The sequence below is a fragment of the Leptinotarsa decemlineata genome, unplaced genomic scaffold (assembly GCF_025532065.1).
Source record: "Leptinotarsa decemlineata unplaced genomic scaffold, Ldec_3_MD MMD2_P_RNA_scaffold_2, whole genome shotgun sequence".
Classification (NCBI taxonomy): domain Eukaryota; kingdom Metazoa; phylum Arthropoda; class Insecta; order Coleoptera; family Chrysomelidae; genus Leptinotarsa; species Leptinotarsa decemlineata.
The window spans coordinates 9019294-9044295 of NW_027412529.1; the positions used below are offsets into that span (position 1 = coordinate 9019294).

Below are 25002 nucleotides of genomic sequence, written 5' to 3' on the forward strand. Positions count from 1 at the left end.
GTGGGTTGTCACCATATTCGTCGGTATTTGTTGTAATAACGTCTAGTGAATGAAACACTTGAAAACAATTCTCTGCTACATTACATAAGTCGTGTTTTTTTACAGTACTTATACTTTTACCTTAAGTAACATATTTTCATTCAAACCAAAATTATTCTAGTGCCATGAAGAGAAAATATTGCTATATAGGGCGTTTCAACAAAAACTTGATCTCCCCTGTGAGTCAGAAACGGACATGTAATCGAAAATTTCAAAGAACACGTCAATTTTTATTTTTAGGGGGACTTATTCTAATACACTGTGTCCGTAACGTATGGAACAAATTCATTTTTAGCTGAACAGGTCATTTTAAGAAATAATCCTGAAACACGTCGATTTTTGATGTTAATTTACCGTATTTTAAAATAATTATCTAATATACAGGGTGAATTACGTTTGAGTAATGACGTCACCGTCATTTTTTTTAATGGAACACCCCCATTTTGTCTCAATTTTCGAATCACTCTAGCTGAGCTAATTCCAAAAATGTATCACATGTTGATTCCAATTGGTACAGAGTGGACAAAAATACAGTAGTTGTGTGTGTGCTAAGTAATTAACGCGTAACATTCTTTATTAGGTAAATTAACAATATTATCAAAAATACTTATTGTCTAGCGGACAGAATATGCTGGAATACATGACTTTATATTAAATGTTCGAACTGCAGCCCTTGCTGTATTTGACAGTAACCCAAACGGTGTACAAATTCTTGTTGAACCTTGTGTATGGTTTCTTGCGTAATATTGTTTATTTCTGTTCGAATTTTCACATGTACATCTTCAGTATTTGCTGGTTTCGTTTTATAAATAACATTCTTCAGATGGCCCCAGAGAAAATAATCCAAAAGACTTAAATCTGGTGACCTCGCTGGCCATTCAGTGGGTCCACGTCTACCAATCCACTTGTTCGGAAAAATTTCATCTACGTACCTTCTAACATCTACAGCATAATGTGGAGGTGCACCATCCTGTTGAAACCATAAACTTTCATCAAAACCTCCAGGATTACGTCTGCTGGGAAATAAATTACGTAAAGTAGGTACGAGATACCCCCTTAAAAACTCAAGGTACTTTGCCCCGTTTAAATTACCTTCGATAAAGTAGGGTCCAATGATTCGATTTCGTACAATTCCAGCCCATACATTTACCTTTTGAGGGTATTGTGTATGATGCTCACGTATCCAGTGGGGGTTTTTCTTTTGCCCAGTATCTACAATTCTGACGGTTAACCTCACCATTTAACGTGAAAGTGGACTCATCAGAAAAAATAATGTTTTGTATCAAGAGAGGGTCGCGGTGACATTTATCCATCATTTCTTCGCAAAATTGGAGTCGTCTATCGGGATCATATTCGTTTAATTTTTGCACAAGTTTGATTTTATAAGGATGCCTTTTTTCAAGCTTCAATAGTTTGTGTACCGTTGTTTTACCAACACCGATTTCGCGACTAACTTTACGAACAGAAGTGTGCGCATCTTCTTCAAAACTCAGTAAAACATCTAATGCTGTATCAGCATTTGCAGGGGGACGACCTGATTTGCGTACATTTGCAACCGTACCAGTTTCTCGAAATTTCGTTTCCAGCTTACTGACTGTTGAACGCGTTATAGGTCTTTCTGGATATTTATCATTAAACAAATTGCACACTTCCATCTGAGTTTGCGATCTGTCTCCATACCCAATCATCATAAGTATTTCAATTCTTTGTTTTACACTTAACTCCATTTCTACTTCCAATTAAATCTAAGTAATCATTCGAATATTCACGAATACCAAAAATTTTGTAGTACTAAACTGTCACTGAACATCAATAAATTACTAAACAAATAATGATATTTCACAAAAAACTAGACGACTATGTTTTTTATAAATGTAGATAAGAAATAATTTCTTTCATATTCTCTCTGCTAGACCACAAGTACCAAACATGTTTGGAAACAGCTCATTTTTATTACTCTAAACATGTAGCAAACTACGGGGTGTTACATTTAAACCAATTGCCGCTAGACAATAAGTATTTTTGATAATATTGTTAATTTACCTAATAAAGAATGTTACGCGTTACTTCATTAGCACACACACAACTACTGTATTTTTGTCCACCCTGTACCAATTGGAATCAACATGTGATACATTTTTGGAATCAGCTCAGCTAGAGTAATCCGAAAATTGAGACAAAATGGGGGTGTTCCATTTAAAAAAAATGACGGTGACGTCATTACTCGAACGTAATTCACCCTGTATATTAGATTATTATTTTAAAATACGGTAAATTAACATGAAAAATCGACGTGTTTCAGGATTATTTCTTAAAATGACCTGTTTAGCTAAAAATGAATTTGTTCCATACTTTACGGACACAGTGTATGGAAAGCATACCCAAAACTTCACTACCACTCCTATTTTCTCAATATCATGGGGGTTCGAGTGGTGCATCATTTGAAAGGTCTTTTATCCCTCTATTACTTCTGTGATTTTTTTCGAAATTGGTGCATTGGTTATTGAGAAATTAAATGTTGAACGTTTTAATTAAGAAAAAACAGAAAATTCGCTGTCGTTCATTTTAATGGGGAAATCAACAACAAATAATATCAGTGTAAACAAAATCAAGGGATACATTGTTCAAAATGATCTACATCTAGTTCCATACAGTTATACAGTTTACTCGAAAGCGTTCCGTACATTATTCAAGATGTCCAGACTCAGCAATCGGCATTACCGAAGAATTCTCTGTCGCAGGTCTTCTTGATTTGTAGGCTTAGTATAGTACACTTTCGAATTCAAGTGTCCCCACAGAAAGAAGTCCATCGGTGTGAGATCAGGTGATCTAGCTGTCCACTCCACTGGACCCCTTCTGCCGATCCAACACATTGGAAAACGTTCTTCCAAAAACTGTCTCACCCGAACATCAAAATATGTGGGTGCACCATCCTGCTTATTTATTTAATTTTCTACTAAATTGTCACCATTTTCTAAAATTTATGTTATCATAGGATCTACACAGTTGCCGGCCCAGACATTCAATTTTTTGGAGTTTGTGAATGTTTTTCCATCAGCAAATGAGGATTCACATCGCTCCAGTAACAAAAATTGTGTCTATTCACTTCACCATTCAACATGAAAGAACTTTCTTCTGAAGAACATGTTTTGTATAATAGGTTTGGGTTATTTATTTATTTATACACTGTTCTACAGGTTACACCCAACTACAGAACTGGGATATAAGTCAAATCACAATACAATACAATTAAAATAAGTTATAAGATAAAAACAATACTTATAGAATTAGCTGAAGTAAAAAGACTTATTCTCAGAGATGGAACAGTAAAAAATGTCAAGCTGTCAACTTGCAGAATTGCATTTGACACACGTTATGCAGAGGTGAACGTTTCAGAATATTTTTTGTACGTGGTGTTGGCAGATAAAAAGGATTAACCACTCTAGAGGTTGGTCTAGGTACATTGACATTCAGTTTTTGCAGAATATGTGGGTCAATAATTAAATAACTAATCAGTTTAGAACGAAAAATTGTGGAGTTACAATTGTTGAGCGACAATTGTTCAATTTATCGCTGAACACCTAACAAAGCTGAACTCGGCGATCAGGATCATCATTGTTTAATTCCTCAACTAGCCTTATTTTGAAAGGATGGAATTTGTAGGCTCTCAAAATGCGAAAAACAGTAGTAGCTGATACACCACACGCTCTAGCTTCTTGTATGATAGATTGTCGATTATCCATTTGTACACGTCTTAAAGCTACCATTTCAACTTCGTCATTTCTGACAGTACGGGATACTTCATGTTTTCTGTTGTGAACAGAACCTGAAGTTTGAAACTTATCAATTAACTCTCGTTGTGGTCTGAATGATTCGTATAATCAATTCTAGCAGCAGCTTTAACACATTCATTATTTCGATAATAGGTTGCAACAATTTCTATTCTTTCTTCAGTAGAATAAACCATGATGGAACACAGTGAACAAGGATTACTTAATAATAATTCGTGAAGAAGTGACAGTGGCCAACTATCTTTTTTTTTGTTCTGCGAATAAAGTGCAGACACCACCAGTGTAGAAAAAACTAACAGTGTCGTCCTTTTTAAAACGTTAACTACTACTTAAATAAATTCTACAAATCTAGAAGACCTACTACAGAGAACTGTTCGGTAATGCCGATTTCTGATTCCCGACATCTTCAATAGTAAGGAACGCTCCCGAAAGTAGACTGTATTATTGTATGGAACTAAATGGAGGTCACCTTGAACACTTTATCCGTTGATTGTGTTGGCATTAATATTAATTTTGTTGATTTCCTCAATTAAATGAGCGACAGCGAATTTTCTGTTTTTTCTTAAATAAAACGTTCAACATTTAATTTCTCAATAACGGATGAACCGATTTCATAAGAAATCATAGAAGTAATAGATGGACAAAAGACCTTTCAAATGATGTATCACTCGACCCCCCATACCACTGAAAACATAGGGGGTAGTTGCTGACCGCAGGGGGGTGAAGTTTCGGGTATAATTTCCGTATCAGAATTAGTCCCCTAGAAATAAAAATTGACGTGTTTGAAATTTTCAATCACACGTCCGTTTCTGACTTACAGGGGGGGGTCAAGTTTTCGTTGGAACACCCTGTATGTATGTTTGTTTGTAATGGATGTAATAGAAAACTCTTAAAAATGTGTTATTCATTTACCTATAGAGCTACATTAACAGCAAGTAACATAGTCTGTATTTCACTTTCAAAAAATTGGAGATCCCTACGGAAATTGCAATATTGTATTCCAAAGCATCAAAAATTTGCCTATAAAAGTCATTATTTGGCATGAAAATTACACATAAAACAATGCACCACATATTCAGTACTCATCATTACGCACAAAAAACTTTTCATGCTATATGATTATATATTGAATTATAATAAACGCTTTTTATTCAAATTAGTCAATGCAAACACGTGTAGAATCAAAAAATGACGGCATTAATATTGTGATATTAATCCAAATAAATAATTTTGCCAATCAGCACTATAAAAGGTTTACCAAATCGCGACACATGTTCCGCTATAGCTTTCCCAAGCAGAATTAATGCATCAAAACATAGCAAGTTATGATGAAAATAATGTTGCCGGCGCCAAAAACGACGCCAATTTACCTTATGTGATGGAATCGGCAGATAAAAACTTGATGTAAATCCATAACTTTATGAAAAAAATTATTGATGATGTTTATTAAACAGTTTTACAAAAATGCAACACGTGTTTTGCTATACAATAGCTTCTTCAGCTATCTTCAGGGCCACCAGAGGACTCACCTCAAATATAAACTCAGTGCACTTACATCTGCAATCAAATAGTTCTCATATTCCTGCATTCACAGAAACCAAAGTCAGTGCTCCCGATTCAGACGTAACTTTGGAATAGCACTTTTTATCCGAAGCGATCTCTCCTGTCAACGAGAGGAAATGTTGGAACTCCGAAACTTTGATGTCATGTGTTTCAAAATAATATCATATGCTGCGTTTATCGATCACTTAGCGATACCCACTTGTGAACACCATTGACTTTCTGCAAATCATTCATCCCAGTGCCGAAATTTCCGTATTCGGTGACTTCAATGTGCATTGTGCACATCGAATAGCTCAAATTTTCAAATATCAATCACGAACAAGGTCGCGGAGCTGAGGCTTTTGCAATAAGCAGCGGACTTACTCAGGTTATAAATGATCCAACCAGGATTTCTGACCGTGATGGAGAATATGATAGTCTTCTGGATCTGTATCTAACAACCAATCCAGCTGCAACCGCTGTAAACTTATGACAATCTGCTTGCCAATCCCAATGGGTCTAGATCCTTCTGGTAGATAGCTAAAGCTGTTAATCAGAACTTTACGAAATTCACAATTCCACCGGTAATACATGCGGATGGTTCAATTGCAACAACAGCCATAGAAAAAGCAAATCTACTAGCTGAACAATTTGCGTCCCACTTCAAAATAAGAAATAGTTCTCGGCCGAAATCCCAGAACAGAATGAATGCCTCCGCTAAAAAATGTGTTCGTAGTAACTCTCGAAAAATCTTCACTGACAATGGTCATAAATATAGTCCAGAAGGACCAGAATTCCTTGTCTTAATCCATAAGAGTGTTAACGATGAGTACCTACTCGAAACATTCCAAGTGGTGTCGTTCTAAATATTCCTCTGTCTTTCGGCAATAAACTTTCGTTTTGAGAGAAGAGAGCATTTCAATGATATGCAATGGCAAATACGAAAATGATAATTAAAAATTGAAATGAAAGAATTAACATAAAAACCCAATCAGATGGATATTTTGGGCGACTGCTCGATAATAATTATGAAAAGTTAATTTCCTAATAAAAATTTATAATACAAAATAAAATTTTTGGCTTTCTACTACTCCATCTTGATACAAAAAAAAAAGGATGAGGGAATCTTCCAAAGAAAGGAAGAAAGTAGTCAATTTGAAAATAAGTATCCCTATACATGGATGTGTAGATCATGCAAAGAAGTAACTTTCAGACACAAACTGAAAGAAAGTTTTCCTGAAACAGCTACTTTCATATAAACATTGAATTACACGAAAGAACAAAATTCTTTCGAAACAAATACTTCTATATGAACACTGAATTATACAGAAGATACTTTTCTCTACTCAGTTTGTATTTCAAACATTCGTTGTGGAATAAAATCAGATATCATTCACATGAAGATTCCCTCATCCTTTTTTTTGTATCAAGATGGAGTAGTAGAAAGCCAAAAATTTTCTTTCCCAAAAATTAATCACTCCTAAAAATATAACCCCTTCAATTCACAAAATGAAAATCATTAAAGAAATAAAATGAGTAATTGTAGGAAAAACCTTCCAATTTCCTCAGTAGGTATGTACCTATGTATGTCGTGTTCAATTTTTGACCTATCTTTTATATCTAGGCGGTAGGTACATCTCTTTCTGGAAGAATTTGAATTCAGTTACAGGTAAGCATTTCCTAAATTACTTTTATATTTGTAAAATATTTGTTATGCGAACAAAAACCGTTTAAAACGTCTTTCAAATAATACACAGAAATTTAATGGAGTGCGAAGTTTTCTTGGTTCAAAATTTATTTAATCCTCACTGTTTATTTTGAGACTCTGGTTTCGATGTTTTGAGTATTCGCATAGAATCCCGGAATAAATTAGTCACAAACCATGACATTAATTGATGTGATAATTATCCTTGATCTGTGATTTGAAAACACCAAATAGCATGAAGTCATTAGATTGAGTATTTAAAAGAAGGTGATTTAAATCGATAAACAAATATGCCACAAAAATAATATTATTATTCAGTGGACTTGAGTAATGTAAATATTGAGATAGTGTTTTTGGTTTAGAAATCCATGACAAGGCCTTCAATATTGCAATTTCATTTCGTAATCTCCTTGTTTCAGAGCTGATTCATTTGCAAGTCCGTATACAATCATCTTCCATCAGTTGAAAATACGTTTTTCTCGCGCCAAAGGTTCCAAATTCCACTCACCAAATCATCTTCCGGTTAACTTTAAACTAAAAATAATTTCAAAACAGATGCATAGAAACAACAAAGCACTAATACTCAATCTATTGAAAAAACTCTTCCTACAACAGAACAAGAATACTGTCTCTCGACGCGCGTTTTGTTAACCAAGTTAGCATCATCAGGAGATGACTAAAACTGAATCTAACAGCTGTATCAATGGAGGAACAACCAGCTAACATAATGTGGGTTATTGAATTATAACCTAGTTGTTTTGTTATTGTTCCTAATAAAATATAATAAAACCGATTGTTAATTGATGAAAATCCATTATAACGAATTCAAAAAACACAATTCAATGTGAGATTTTCACTTGAAAGTTTACGTAACTCCGACACGTGTTTCGCTATACAATAGCATCTTCAGATATTATTATTATTCTTATTATTATTACCTGCTGAATTTCTACATAGCAAATTCAATTCCTAAACTATTCACTTATCTACAAACAACTCATAAGACTGGAGAATAACGATTACAATTTTCACCTGAACTATAATTTTCCTTACTCCTAAGATCTGTCTTAATTACCAATTTCGTCGTTACGAACTAAATTCAAGAACGGGGAACAATTCAAATCCATTTGATCATTGAGAAATAGTTCCCAATTTTCACATCCAGTGATTTCTGAACATTTCAAAATGATCTATCCTCTTTTTTTTGGAAAAAGTTCTTCCGGTTTGTCAGATATTAAATTTTGGACAAGAACCATGAGTTAACTTATATACTCCCGGTCTATCCGACACTGGCGTTTCGTGGTCATTGTCTATTTGTTCTGTAGGCTACTTCCAAATCTTTTGTTTTTCAAATTTTTGAAAAAAAAGCGAGATTATTAGTAGGATCACCAGAATAAGTCAGTGTTACATAATGTGTTAACATTATGTAACTCTAACATACCTCAGTGTATACAAGTTGACTTCTGGTTCTTGTCCAAAATTTCATATCGGATAAACCGGAAGAACTTTTTCCAAAAGAATAAAAGATCATAAAAGTAGTGTTTTGAATAGGAAGACCAATTTATTAGTTGTACACTATCTTTTGAGATAGAAATCAACAGATATCAAATTTCGTGATTATTTCTCAATAATCAAATATATTCGAATTGTTTCCTCTTTATTGAATTTACTTTGCAACGAAGAAATTTTTAATTATTCAATTGTATTTTTATTTATTTGATTGTATCCACTATTCTCCAGTCTCATAAGTGTTTCCCAGAAATGTAAATAGTTTAGGTAATGAATTTATGATTTAGAAATTCATTGGCTAGTAATAGTCATAAAGATTCAAATTACTAAAAAAGCACGACACAGAATTTGTTGCATCAGTATTGTGACGCCTGTTGTTTAAACATCATAGCGAACACGTGTCGCGATTTTCTAAACTGTTAAGTGGAAATCTCACATGGAAATGTGTTTTTAAGTACATCGTTTCCAATGTTGATTGTTATGATACCCAATATTTGCCTGAATTTTATCTAAAATTATTGTATCAGAGAGTAAAAAACGAGCTTTTCTGAAATCCGCTGTTCATACTCGTAGATATCTTTCTAAACTTTTGAAAAATGCCGAATGATATATATGAACAACGGCAAAGGTCCCATTTCAGAAAGCCCGTTGTATGTAATAATTAGGTATCATAACAATAAACATTATGAACAATAATAAAAGGGAGTACTGTGTAAAAATGCTTGAGAAAGCTATTATATAGCGAAACACGTGTTGCGGTTGCAATGAAGTCCACTATAAACTTTCTGCACACGCAATTGTCGTAACAAATGAATAACACTTGCTTAAAATAAATTGGATCCGCATATTTTTTCTATGGCTGTCTTTACTTTTCATCAGTTTTCTGCCTACTCCTGAGGTCAGTTAACAAAATATACAAAAAGATTTATTTTGGTGATCGACACACGTAACATTGACCTCAACTCAACATTTAAAAGTCAAAGTATTAGGTGTGTACATTTTAATCTATAAGGAAAGGAGACATTCTACTAATAGGTTTTTATTGGTCTAGTATCAAAAATAGGAGTAAACCAATGAATAAAGATCGTTTGGTTCTAGCTCCAAACGGTGGCATAATCTCTGAATACATTGAGAATCGATGGGAAAGGTTAGGTCAGGTTACAAGTGAGTGGGTCTATTCGACCCTCCACCGCAACCCGCAAGATTTATTGTGGCTTACACCTATTCACACTCGACCAAGTAAACCCAGCTTCTTAACGAAGCCAATCGGTATGGTGCGTGGTCTCTGAGGTCAGATGGTGAGAGAACGGCTCTGCCAAATTCTGAAAACCTGATTCAGTTCTCAGCGGAGCAGGAACAAACAGAAGCGACACACACTGTTTTCCGACAGTCCGAGTCTCTGTATATGATGATTCAGATAACAGTGATATGTGAGAAGGCCTGTTAGACATCGTAGTTCATCTGTACTGTAGTCCAACAACTGTTAGGTATCAAGCTTCGAAGGGAAGTAAACGCCTTGGAGTGAGCCAATCCTGGAAGATTCTGTCAGAAGTCCATTCTTGCCATCCAGGTGTTCAATGTTGGTTTGACAACTCCTAAAGCGATGCCAGTGGCAGGTTCTGGTCCGATGAAGCTGCTTGCAGCACCCTCCTTTGCAAAGGACTCAGCAGCCTCATTGTCTTTCAGGTCAGTATGGCCAGGAATCCAGACCAGATACAATTTGTTGAGTTTTTTTATCGAGGACAGTCGTTTTTGGCAATTTGTTACCACTTTAGACGTTGCTCGGTAGGAACCAAGAGCTTCCAACGCCGCTTGACTGTCCGAGAATATTTTTATTGATTTGTGTATGAGGTTGGATTCTTCCAATCTTGCACATAATTCAATATCATAAATTTCCGCTTGAAATTTAGTCACATAGGTTTCTAGGCAGGTTGATATCTCTGTCCTGGGTCTGCTACTGAAAACACCTGCATCACAACCTGAAGGTGTTTTTGATCCATCTGTGAACCAACAACTATCTGCTCTCAATATTTCCTTCTTACGGAGGATCCTGTCCTCTCTACTAGGGAACAGTACTTTATGAGGCAGTTCGTAGTTGACAGTTGAAGGCATAAAGTCAGAGGTCCATCCCAGAATGCTATGACTTTCAGTGTCAACCAGCAATCTGTTGTACTCTGCATTCGATTGATTTATGCAAATGGCAATGTGCACAAGTCTATATGCAGTCTATCTAGCCTCTTTTTTCAGAAAAATGTGGAGGGGAGGTAGATCTATAGATGGATATCCATGACCGCTGACGGTGTGGTACTGATGGCATAACTGATGGCCAGACAAGCCTGTCTGTGTAAGCCAGAGAGCTTCGCCTGAGCCGTTTTCTGTAAAGCCTTCGGCCACCAGGCAATTGCTCCATAAGTGATCATTGATCTGACAATCATCACATAAATCCAATGTATTTGTTTGGGACCTAAACCCCAAGTTTTACCTCAAATCCTTCGACATTTCCATAGAGACAGTCTGACTTTGTGTAAAACTTTTTCCAAGTGAGCGTTCCAGGTGAGTCTTTTATCAAGGATAATGTCAAGATATTTCACCTCCTTTCCAAATGGAATGACCCCACCATTGAGGTAAAGTGGCGTTAAATTGTCCAATTTTCTCCTGGTGAAGGGGATTATCATAGTTTTGCTGGGGTTGACAGACATCTGCTCCCTTATCTTTCATGTAATACAAAAATTATAATAGATTCACTCGAAAGATAGGCACAATGCTTACGGCAGCTCTTCGTCGGTATGCACTATGAGTTTCGTTCAAAAACACTTTTCAGTATCCTGAAATTTCAGTAATTGAATATTTTGTTTTATTAAGATCTGAGTTGGGCGCCGCACACAACCAATAAAATGAATGATACATGATCTGGTCGACTGTGAAACCAAATCTAATCAAATTGAGTTTTTTAAATCACAGCAATGAAATGAATCTATGAACAATCAAATATTGTGAAGATAATTGCTATTCACAAAATACTGGCTGGTGAATTGAATAAGGGTAGATCAATCAAAATCTGAAAGTGCTCCAAATTTGTCATTTAATCATGTGTGAAACAAATTTTAATAACTCAATAATGATCGTAGGTAAAAGTACGCTTTCATTTACCTAAGGATAGTACAGGTAAAAATATTAGGAAAGTATGACTTATAAGATTCATAACATAAAAAATAATTATTAGGAATGGTGTTAAAAATTACCTCACCAGAGTATACTCAGTTCAGATTTACATTATGAATGGTTCAACTCAAAATTCAATAATTGTTTCATGTCAATGAATCAGTATTTCTAATGCAAAAAGTAGTTATTGTCGGAAAAATGAGTCCAGTGTAAGTAATATTTGCCTGTTATTTTCTCGTCGAGCTATAGCTGCAGTTTTCTTCGACCAGGAACGGGACTACTTGGAGCATGTACTTTTCTAATTGATAAAATGGACTTAGACTATCTAGTGGACGTGGACAATTACATTTATCGAACTTGAAGAATGAAAAACCCACCATTCGGCAAATTGATTGAAAATGTATTTCGTAGGGCAAAAAGAGATAGAAGTCCCTGTTCTTCCCTCTTTAATGGTTCCAGACAAATTCTGTAGAAGCTCGTCTGCAGAAAAACTATTCTAAAAAGTCTCAGATACTAAAACCCTGAAAAAACAATTTCCATAATGGAAATTCATTCAAAACTTCGATTCACTAAAAGGCGAATTTCATATACAATTGAATGGATCGAAATGAATTTTCATACCTTCCTAAACGAAGGGTTCCGTTAACCAAAAAATTACGAATAACGTTTTCAAAGCAATGGCGTCGCTCATTCTAGATAAGTGGTTGTGACTCAGTAGAATCCTCAGGAAGTGCAACCTTTTATGGAACTCTCAAAATCTATATTTGAAACTGTATCCGAAACAATATCGTTCAAATTCTTGAATCTGGACCACACGGCTCACCACTAAACAAATCCCTTCCCGAGATTCTCGTTAATCACTCCTTTCCAAAATGGCACATCTCCTTGTCGTTCTCATGATCAAGGATCACCTACCGCGCAATTCTATTCTGAGGAAGTCACCCAAATAATTTTGACAACACCTCATTCCTGACTTTCGGTTTAACGAAAATAGAAAATCTACCTCGAAAGGATCCGATTGTATCGGTCCTATTGGAAAGAAAAACTTACCAATCCGTACCAGAAACTAATTATCATGCGTGTATTGAGAAGTGAAAATCTTAGCGAGGAAAAGGTGTAAATTGGATTGCCTACTCCTCAGGAAACTTTCTTTAAAATCAGTTAGGATCACCTTAGGTGATATGAAAATTAAATGAAAAGTACAGTAGGTTTTTATAAACGCTACACAACATCCATCTTGCTTTGATGGATATTACAAGAATCGATGGGAACTTTCTACTGAATTTTTGATTCATGATTCTAGTCATGTATTTTTATCTGGCTATTAATGAAGTGAATTATTGAAGAGTATATGAACGTAATGACAAAATTTTTTGAGGTAGTAACAACCTCAATAACCTGAAAGAATATATGGCCTTTAAACTGTGAAAATCGAGTGAAACTATATTCATTCTTTAGTCATCACCTAGAAACAAAAAGATATTTTTGCCGAACGTTTTACCCCAATAAACATATTAAAACATGTATCGGTGCTCTTCTGCAGTGTAGGAGTATAATTTGTCTGATTCGTCAAAACACTTCATGTTGCTTTTCCATTTAATGGTCGTTCATCCTGTCATTTTGTGTGATGCCATCCGATGCGTCTATATGCCGCGTCCACGTGTCGTTATATTTTATGCATTTTAATTTTAGATGCAGCAATTGGATAATTTGCTTCCTGTTTTCTGGTTATATTTTCGTAAACGAAATTTTAACAAAGATCGTAGTATTTATAGCGGCAAGGATCATTAAAATGATTAAATGCTGCGAACACGTGATATTACTTTTAGGAAATATTCTGAACGTCTTAATGGTTTCCTTGATTTCTAATTAATTTCAATCTAGCATATTTGTTTTTATTATTGACGAAAGCACAGGATATCATTGTCTGGAAACGATTTTTCGAATATATTCTGGATTGTACGTTTCCCACATTTTTTGTATCAAGATAGAGAAGTACAAGGACAAAAACTTTCTTTCCCAGTGTATTTCAAACGTGTTGTTTGAGAAAAAAAATCTTAGTAATCAATTGAAATGATTTGTGGAATCACTGTGTAGAGGATCCGTTGAAATCTCAAAGGAATCATTTCATAATGATGATTACCCTTTTCATTTTTGTCTCTTGCCCAAAACTTTATGTTAGCCAAACAGGGAGAACATTTTCCCAAAGAATTAAAGACCATAGAAGTAGTTTTGTAAATAGAAAGACCAATTCGGGTGTGAAAGATGCAAGTTCTGTTTCGGACCACTGCCTGGTATTTATTGAAATTCAGATTGATTGTCCCAAACAAAAACCCAAAATTCATACCTTTAGGGATTTCAAGAATTTTAATTATAATCAGTTTTGTACAGATTTAGTAAGTGCACCTTTCCAGGACATTTATACAATAGATGATATTGATAACAAAGTTGAATTTTTCACGGGACTAATTCTAACTATTTTTAATAAACATGCACCTATCAAGACAGCACGTATGACGAAAGCTCCAGCTCCCTGGCTGACATATCTCATCGAAATAATGATGAAAGAAAGAGACAAAGCTCTTGCAAAATTCAAAATTTCAAAATCAGAAGCTGACTGGGAACACTACAAAAATTTGCGAAACTTCACGCTATCATCTGTTCGTCGCGAGAAGAAGGCTTATTATAATTATTTATTTCAATCTAAAGACTCTAAAAAATTATGGAAAAACCTAAAGAATATTAATAATACAAAAAGTAATACAGATTTACCAATTCCTTTGCAAAATCCTGAAGAAATCAATAATTATTTTGCTTCAGTATTTATTGATGATGATATTGACAACAACCTCCTAGAATACTACAATAGTAATAAATACCCAAAATTAAAAAATCAAGAAAGTGTGTTCAAATTAAAATTCATCTCAGTTAATCAAATGAAAGAAATCTTAGCTACTATCAAATCGAATGCCACTGGTTTTGATGGTTTATCCATCAATATGATTAACTATTGTAGTCCGTTTATAGATAATTTTCTCACTCATATCTTGAATTGTTGCTTAGAAAAATGTTATTTTGACAGCTCTAGTTGCCTTAGATTTTTCGAAGGCATTTGATACTATAAATCATTCTCTATTATGTTTCAAATTGAAATATTAGTGATTCTCGGATGAGTTAGTCTTGCTACTATTTTCATATCTAACGAATCGCTGTCAAACGGTATATTATAATAATGAAATGTCGTCAACTCGAAATGTTACTTCTGGTGTGCCTCAAGGGTCAATCTTAGGACCTTTACTCTTTATAATCTACACCAGTGACATCTTGAATTCTATGAAGCACTCAAAAGTTCAGGCCTATGTAGATGATACGCAATTGTATACCAACTTAAACATCTACAACTATGGAACTATTCAAAACCTCATCAATTCCGACCTACAAACCATTTCTAATTCAGCTGCGCAACATAATCTAAAATTGAATAGGAATAAATGCCATTTGATGCTTTTCGGTAATAAAAAGAATAGGGCTATAGTTGCACAACATCTCACAATTAGAATTGAGAACACCATACTTCCCGTTGTGAATTCCATTGAAAACCTAGGTATTATTTTTGATTCTGACCTAAAATTTGATTTGCATTTGAATGATTTGCTCAGTAAATCGTTTGGGACTCTCAAACTGATTTATTCAAATAGATATTTTTTCAGTCGACCAATCAGGAAACTTCTCACTGAATCGTTGGTCTCATCACGGTTCAACTATGGTGACATTGTGTACAGCAATCTTTTAAGTAAATTTGATTTAAATCGGAAACAGAAAGTACAGAACTTCTGTTGTAGACTTATCTATTCTTTAAGAAAATTCGATCATGTCTCGAATAAAATCAAAGAATTAAATTGGCTGACAATGATCAATCGTACTAATTATAATCTTTGCAATTTTGTGTACAAAGTATTGAGTTACAAAATTCCCAAATCACTTTACAATAAACTGATTCCTAGGTCTATGCTACATTCATTGGATGTAAGATCAAAAAATAAACTGCATGTCCCTCGTCATAAGACGTCACTGTTTCAGAGGTCGTTCACTTATCTCTCCATCAAATTCTACAACTCACTGTTATACAATTGTATGCAACTTTCGAAGGGAGAGTTAAGAATCATTCTGAAAAAACATTTTCTGAAAAACACTTCCTGAATACCAACAGGAACTTGAGTGCCGTGTCCTGAATTTATCTTTAACCTTTACTTACCTTGTCACAATATGTCATCTAGATACCTATGATATAAATTATTATTATGTTATGCGTTTTTTTCATCGTGTCTTTCTCTCTATTTATCATTTTAGTTGATTAGAATTGTACATTTTAGGTTTAGCCTTTGGCTAAACTGTGCCTATTTTGTACCTTCACCAATAAAGACGATTTATTATTATTATTATTATTATAATTCCACGTTTGCATATCATCATTTAGCAGAAGGACACGAGTTCAATCATGAATACGACGTGTTATATTTAGAAGCGAAAAGTTTGAAACTCAATCTTTTAGATATAGGGTGAAGAAAATAACTTTTGTCTAATTTCTACTAAGATTTTTATTTGTTACGACTGGTTTCAGTTCATTAAATTATAAATATACAATGATACAGTCAATGTCTTTTAGTTATCTGAAATAACAATAATGTTACCTTGATTACCAATACCTTATCTGAGATACCGAAACAATAATTATATTTAACTTCTATCTTCTATATCATACCAATGGATCCTAAACTCGTTGTCAAAATTCACAAATTCAGGTTTTCTGTATCTGTAGAGTAGGTAGGGTGAGTGTAGACCTACAGCACTTAGGCCACATGTGACCCATTGTACATCCTCCCGGGAGTTGTCCTCCTAGGTCATCGTCCATTCTGCCCTTTCCAGGAAAGTGGACAGGTCACTGGAAGACATCTTCTTTATATTATATCAGCAGGTGTAGCCCAAGACTCGCCAAAAATACACTCTCTTTGGTAACCTTGAGGTGTCTCACGGCGGCCTCCGAGAAGGTTTTGGAAGGTGCAAAGACATTTCTGACGTTGCGCGGCTTCTTCAACCTTCTTGGGGTTCTCTCCGTGTAGATGGTCAAGTGGGGACGCTTTTCTGCAGGGGCAGCCGGTTCCTTGCCTTTATTCAAGGCGGAGCTCTTGGCGCCCGCCGCAGGAAGTGCCTTTGCTGTTGGAGGTGGAGTGGGGAAGTAGGAGGGTGCATTTATAGTTGCTGCCACTCTTGTCCCCTTCGCTCTCTTTCTCCTTTTGGTCTCGGCGCCGCAAATGCGCTTACGCCTTTGCCTTTGTATTACATCACGAGGTGATCTGCTATATCCAGCCTCATTCCGAGCGGTAGATTGGGGTGGACATTTCTGTTCATCCCCAGCCACCGCCACAAATTGAGGAGAGCACTTCTGTCCAGCCTCGGGATTGGTTTTTGTTTTTGTTGTGCCTGTTTTTGTGTATGCTTCATTCATGTGTGTTCCCACGAGTAGCAGGGGAAGAGTTGGTCACCTCTGGCAGAGCCCCTCATTACCAGAGGAAGGCTGATTACAATGAGGTTTCTTTCGGTTCCCCAAGGAGATCGTTCGTAACCGACTAGGAGTCCGACGACCACGTCCGTAGGGGCAGATTGGCGTCCCGGACAGGGCCCCCAGTCCCCTGGCCGTTCCCCTATCCGCCATCTGGAGACGCGCCTGAACCCACGGGTTCAGGTTTTGAAATTGCAATTTATTTATTTCCAATGCTTCCAACAAATTCATCTCACTTCCTCTATTGCGTGTATGAAGAATTTTCATATTTTCTTTATTTATTGTGTGGTTTGTTTCTTGCAGATGCTCATATACTCATATAGCTGATAACATATGTTCGCGGTACCTTATATTGAAATTTCTGCCTGTCTGGCCTGTATAAGCCGCTGAACAGTCATCATATTCTAGTCTTTAAATGCCCGATGTTTCCAATTATTTCTTTTGCGTTGAATAGCATATTCTCTAAATCATTCCTACTAGTATTTCTTCAAGGACAAAATACAAGCACTACAGGAATGTTGAATCTTGAAAAATCGTTTTTTATGTTTTCGGAAAGCTTTATCGAATAGCTTATGCTAGCATATTTCTAAACTTCTGTAGGTTCCTCATGATTTAGATATTCTAAATTAATTTTTGGTATTTATTGGAGAGTTGACTTGAGTATGATTATTATATGCTATCTGCTTTGTGAGCTTTATTCCATCTTGAAAAGCCTTCTCTGATGTTCTTCTATGTATCATCGACCTGAAATGCAAATAATTTATGTAATAATGGACTGAAAGAATCCAGGATGATTCTACAGGTAAAAGTGTTATCGTGGAGGCCGTTAAGTCCCTCACTAGCAGATAATTTTTATGAACAACTTAGAAAACACGCGCATCCCGAATAATGCCTTATCACAGAAACACATTTCATTCTGGTTTAGATTTCTGGATGATATCCTCGTGGGTTTTGATGGCTCCAAGAGACAGATACATTAGTTCCTGTGAAAGAGAATATGTTCAATGTAGTCGAGTACGTTCATGTTGCATATGGTAAATTCTTCGAAAATTTGTTATAAGAAAAATATCGCTATTCTTCAAATCCTTTTTGTAGAATGTAATATTGGAATACTCAAAATAAAGGAAAATTAGTTGCATCAATCAAAAAAAAAAACTAAAAAAAAATAAATATATATATATATATATATATATATATATATATATATATATATATATATATATATACATATATATAAAGCGATGGGTAGTCTTGACTGACTAGTTAAGGAGAAATACGGAATAATGTTGGGGATGCAGTCAAAATTGCTGGGCTGTTGTTTAAAGAATACTCTTTGTTATATGGTCGAGCTTTCGAGAATGTTTATTCCCTTTATCAAGACATCTACAATAAATTGATAACATTGAAGCAAAATTGTAAAATAACAAGACAAAATTGTGAATAACAAGACTCAGCACTGCTTCCAAACTTGTTATTCACTTCTTTTATGAGTACTTGGCAGCACTGTATCCATATTCAGATACTTTTTGAAACTGCTAGTGTCAACATTGTTGTTGGTGTGCCTTTTGGTAATCCTGTTTTGGTTATACTGTCAATTTTCAAATTTTAAACTTCAAATGTCATAATGTCAATTATCAATTTGCAAATATTTCCTGTTTCCTTTCTTTCTAGTTGCTACCACGCCACTAGTAAGTTCCATGCATGGCCGTTAAAATAAAATTTAAAATTTCAAATCCTTTAAATGTTACTTCTGAATAAGTTTTATATATATTTTTTCTTTAAACCATAAAAATTTAATGTGTTTCTCAGTGAAACTTTCGACTTTTTACTATAACCTCAAGTTAGTTAGTACTTTTTATCTATTGTTTTACAATTTTGCTTCAATGTTATCAATTTATTGTAGATGTCTTGATAAAGGGAATAAACATTCTCGAAAGCTCGACCATATAACGAAGAGTATTCTTTAAACAACAGCCCAGCAATTTTGACTGCATCCCCAACATTATTCCGTATTTCTATATATATATATACATATATATATATATATATATATATATATATATATATATATATATATATATATATATATATATATATATATATATATATATATATATATATATATATACATACATATATAAAGAGAGAGAGAGAGAGAGAGAGAGAGAGAGAAAGAATATACTTTATTGTCATAAGAGTTTCACTTAATCTACAAATAATACAGTTTATATGTAAAAACAAAGTGCATTTGAATCAATTTTCACTTGATACATTAAATCAGTTTATATATATAAAAACATATAAGTCATACAGGGTCATATAAGTCATACAGTCATACAGTCATACAGAGATTCCACCAAAGAAAAATAAACAGTCTTAGCTGCCGTTAAACCAAGTTCATTTGCGACTACTCTGACTGCATAACAACCAGATGACACTTTAGTACACAAGGCATAAATATGGTCTTCAAATTTCAGTTTTCTATCGATATATACTCTTTAAAATTTAAAGCTACTTTTGTTCTCAATGATGTCATTCCCAATGGGTATATTGTCAAATTCACATCTGAAAGTTATTATGTTAGTTTTCGAAATATTTAGAGACAGTCGATTTGAATCACACACACTCTTTACTTTCATCATATCGATGGATATGATTTTAGTTAAATCATTTGCAATGTCCGATTGCCAAAAACAGGTAGTATCGTCTGCAAATAGTGTGAATTTTCCTGAGATATTTATACTTGTCTAATTGTTGAGGTATATGAGAAACAATTTTGGCCCTAGTTCTGAACCTTGAGGCCCACCATTACGTATTTTCCTAATTTTTGAGCGATGGGTTGTTTCCACTATCTGACTACGACCTGACAAATATGAGCTGAACCAGCTCAGTATCACTCCTCTGAAGCCGTACTAGGGAAGCTTCCGCAACAGTATTTCATAATCCACAGAGTCGAAAGCCTTCGAAAAATCGCAAAATACTGCAGCAGCTACCTCGCCACTATTGATTTCAGTGTAAGCTTTTTCCATGAGTGAAAAAATTGCATCGTTAGTGCCTTTGCCACTTTGAAAGCCAAACTGTTCTTTATTAATGATTTTATGATTCGACAGAAATACAGTTATCATTATCTTGACCAGTTTTTTCAGAAGTTTTCCTAATGCGGGAAATAGACGATAATGCGAGGGGTCGTCCTGATTTCCACCTTCATAAAGTGGTATTACCAATAATACCTTCAGGAAATCAGGAAACTGTCCTGATTGAAATGATACATTAATAATATTGGTTAAGAGTTGTAATGTGTTATCTGGGAGATTTTTCAAAATGTTTGCTATGATGTCGTCGTAACCAGATGACAACTTTTTTCCAATGGAAACAATCGCCTGTTTCAACTCATAAATATCAGTGTCATAAAGAATGCAAGTTTCAGAAATAAAGGTTTTTTTTTTAATAATTGTTCCATAGGGTCGTTCTGAGTAGTCAATTTTTCAGTCAAGTTTTCTGCAACAGAGATTGACCTCTTAGGTTACATTAATGCCAAGTTTCTCTTGATTTTATTTTCAGCTTACTCGAATATATTTTTATAGTAACTTCCTTTTGCTTGTCTGACAACCTGCCTATAGATGCTGCGGAATCTACTGAAATATCTTTGACATAATATATTATCATTGAACTTCCGAATGAAGTACAGGGATCGCATATTTTTTGCTGAAATTTTTATGCCACGAGTAATCCACTGTTTTTTGTGCTTGATTTTCAACTTTTGAATGGGAAATGAACTGTTGAAAATATTCATCGAATAATTGTAAAAATTCAAGTACGAATCTTGATCATTGTTCACAATATTCCAAATGGTATGCAGGCATGTATTATAAAATCTTTCATAGTTTTTTCACTATATAATCTACCATATCTGTATTTATTTCGGTTTATTATAAAATCCACTTAGCAGCATAAAACAGCTTCATGTTTGTCCAAATTCGAACATATATAATCTATAGTTGTAGCAGAATACTGAGAGATTCGTGTGATATTGTTTTCACAATTTTGAGTTGTGTTATAATTCTGAGCTATGTGAATTTTCAACAGAGTGCTCCAAAACATTATCATGCATAGTGCACGTGATCACCCAACCAAGGCTGCTTGAACAGAGTCGCACTAAGGAAAGACCGATTTTCTTTTAGTAATATGCGGCTGGGTGTATCTGTACTTGACATTTTGAAAATTTCAAACTTCAAAATACCGTATATGTACACAGCACAGGAGTTAAAACGTAACTCACCACTCCGACTCTGTAGCGATATACCTAAATGAATTCCGCCAGCCGATTGCAGTTGAATCCGATTGGTCAGCTTAAGTAGCCTTGTTTATTTTACCCAATACATGAAAATGTTCGTGGTGTTCACGCATCTATCATTGTTTGGGGTACCTACTTTGTTTGTTGGATGGACATATTTTAGAATAGTCGACTCCTACTGTCGACAGAGGTTGAGTCTGAGCTGATCATTACGTCTGATAATGTTTTCGTTTGTTTATCCAGCTGAAGAGTTTCCGAGTCACTCCGATCAAGGTTGTTTGCGAAAATATAATCATACTTTTTATTGAGCAATTTGTATTCGTTGTATAAAAACATCTGTTACAATAATGGAATTATGTAAGAAATGATTACGGTCCTGGCTCTAAACTTTGGAATGGAAGAGAGTGCGATCAATAATTCATTGTGTAATGCTGAAAACACAGCTGATTCGAGTATCTAGGTCGGTAGGCAACGTGAGAGTTGGCGTTGCTCAAATGAGAAAACTAACGTTAAAAACAAAAACACTCGAATAGTTTATTTCGAATGAACAGCTCATCTGACATTTTGATGTCATTTTAGGAGTGAAAGCTGTTGAATAATGTTTTCTTTGGAGATTATGGCATATCAAATGATGCAATGAAGACGATTTATGAGGTTTCACACAAGTTTCCTTATTATTTCCAGGAGGATTTTTTTCTTCAAAGGATTTTCCTTGCAGAATTAATGTTAATATGTTGTAACTAGTAACGGAAAACGAACTTTGTGTACTGTTTGTCAACTCGGTTTTGATAGTGAATATCAAATCGTCAAAAAAGGTCAAGTCTGGACTGAGGGAAGGCCAATTTTCAACTGTTACATTGTTTGACTAGTTGAGTTGAAGCCCGGGTTGAAGAAAATAACCAGAATATTGTAATAAAACAACGATAAAAATAAAATAAAAACAACAATAAAAATTAATTGGCGCTCCGGGTGCGACTTCATTGATTCCAGTGGCGCATTTGCTTTTTCAGCTGCAGGAAAACCCGGAAAAACCTGCAGCACCAAATCATCTGAAGAATATAAATTGATATTTGAACATCAATATATGAAGTATATTTCGCCTTTAAGGAGAATGAATTATGCCTGTGTGTTTTCATCGACCTGTCGAAAGCATTCGATACTGTCGATAATAAAGTGCTTCTCGAAACTCTTGAGGATATGGGAATACTGGGAAATGCCTATGAGTAATCGCAAAGTTACCTCTCTAATAGAATACAAACAATAAAAACTGATGACGTCTTAAGTAACCCACAAAATATTAAAATAGGTGTTCCATAGGGTACAGTTTTGGGGCCACTAATGTTGAATGAATTTTTTTACTGGAGATTAGAGGTGAGATCTCAGGTTTCGTAGATGACACAGTTAAGTGAAAAACTCACATTTCAGATGGAATTCTACATACAATATTTATGTAATAAGCTGCAAGCTTTATGTTTTTATGGTATAAGTAACTCACTTGTAACACTAAATTCATCGAAACATTTATTATAAAATAAAATACAGGGTGTTCAATTTGAACAGACGGATATCCATATTCATTTTTTATTAAAAGGAGTATACTTTTAGGAGGGATTAATTATTGTGTGATTCAAATTTCAGATTGAAATTCATTTTAATGGAGCTTTAATGATTTGGCTTTGAAAAACATTTTGAAAAGATTGAATTGGAAGCTAACAAATTTTGTTTTTCGAAGACTAACGAGGTCTTATCTTTAAACGTGTTGTTCCTATCATGGGTTGGACGATAAGAAGTGAAAATTGATCGTCCGGCCTTGCGGTTTGAACCACCGGTTCACACAGCGGTCGATTGAGTGAGTGGAGCAAACCACCCACGTCAACCCGACCGGCTACCGTCCCACCAAAATAATTAAACGTCCTGTAAAAATGTTTAAATCAAAACCAATTTATATGAGAATATGACAAAATTACCCCATTCACAGTACTACTACAAATTATTTGTCGCCTTTTGCCAAGTAGAATAAAGAAAAATATTTTGGAAAAATAGTTTATGTTATGTCTGGTGAGGGGCTTAGTATGACTACTGTAGTAACTCGTAACGGTCATGTACCGTCTGATATTTTATTTCATTATATCTTCATATTTTTTAATTAATAAATTAAATTACAAATTCTATTTTGCGGTTTGAAATATTACTACCTATTTTAGTTGAGCAAAATATATAAAAAATCATGATTCGGAGTCTATTCTAGTTTTCTAATATTTTTCATTTACTAGAGTCGGTAGAAACATACATTATACAAGACTAAAAGATTACCTATCAATAGTTATTAACAGGTATAAGGTCCAATAAAATAAAAGTTAACAAGTTTTTGAAACTTCCCAAGAGCATGAACTTTGTGTACATTTCTAGACTAATAATGTTTTTCTGTTTTCTTACAGGTAAGTCGGGGGAATCTACTTATCATATCTTGAAATACTGGGTAAGAAAATATATAGTTAAACCAAAAGGTGAGAGGCAATTAAAAATATTTAGTGATTTTTAAATATGAATGGATAATCTAAACTTTTTACATGTAGACATCTATACTTTCTATGTCTTGCAATGTATCAGAGAAGATATGAAACAAAATTATTGTCTGTGGATCGTTAGCACAATACCAGATTTAAGCAAAAAACCTCAAGGATTCCTAAAGTAAGCACATCACGAAGTCAAATATTTTTCACATACTTGTTCCCTGTTGAAATCAAGTCTATTACGAGTGATAACAGATTTAAAAAAGAACTGACATTATAGATAACTAATATACTATAATAGGTAAGATATATGAAATATTGGAACGAAAAAAAATGAAGTAGTGTTACAGAAAAAAAAATGAACATGTTGTCACAAATAAGGATGTAAATATTTACAAATATAAATGAAAATAATTTCACAATCATGATGTATACCGGCTTTATACGTATATTTGAACTTTCATTCATACCTATGTTTTAATTCACATCTGTCATTATTGTTCACCATATTCTGTACTGTTGTAATCTTTCTGAACAAGGACTTACCTTATAGAATATACAGCAACTCTACAAAAGTGCAGTCATCAAGGAACATATTAAGAACAGAACATTGAATGAAATATAAAACATATGACTTTCAATTACTCTACGTATATGGTGTATGAATGATGACTGTTATATCCGATAGTTTAGTTTGTAATGTTGTTTGTTCACTGATTCATGTTCATGATATTTTTATTTATTTTGCCATTTCAACTGAAATCACACACAAAACGTCTTAAATTAGTTTATTGTTTCAGTTTTTTTGTCATACACAAGCTCTATGAGCTTCAGTGGCTTGTTATCTTTATTTCTGCATTTCATTTTGTTTATATGTATAAATATTT

The 25002-nt window shown here is 34.4% G+C and overlaps 1 protein-coding gene across 4 annotated transcripts in view; it reads left to right on the forward strand.

Moving 5' to 3' along the window:
* RapGAP1 (Rap GTPase activating protein 1) overlaps positions 1 to 25002 on the forward strand; it is a 107012-nt gene that overhangs the window by 51473 nt on the left and 30537 nt on the right. For 2 of the 4 annotated variants that reach the window (XM_074183171.1, XM_074183174.1), the window contains one exon: positions 24041 to 24059. The exons of the other annotated variants lie outside the window; for them this stretch is intronic. In XM_074183171.1, the coding sequence (XP_074039272.1) occupies positions 24041 to 24044 (4 nt within the window). In that variant the 3' untranslated portion in view covers positions 24045 to 24059. Of the gene's footprint in view, positions 1 to 24040; positions 24060 to 25002 lie in introns of those variants that run through there. 4 annotated transcript variants of the gene reach the window in all.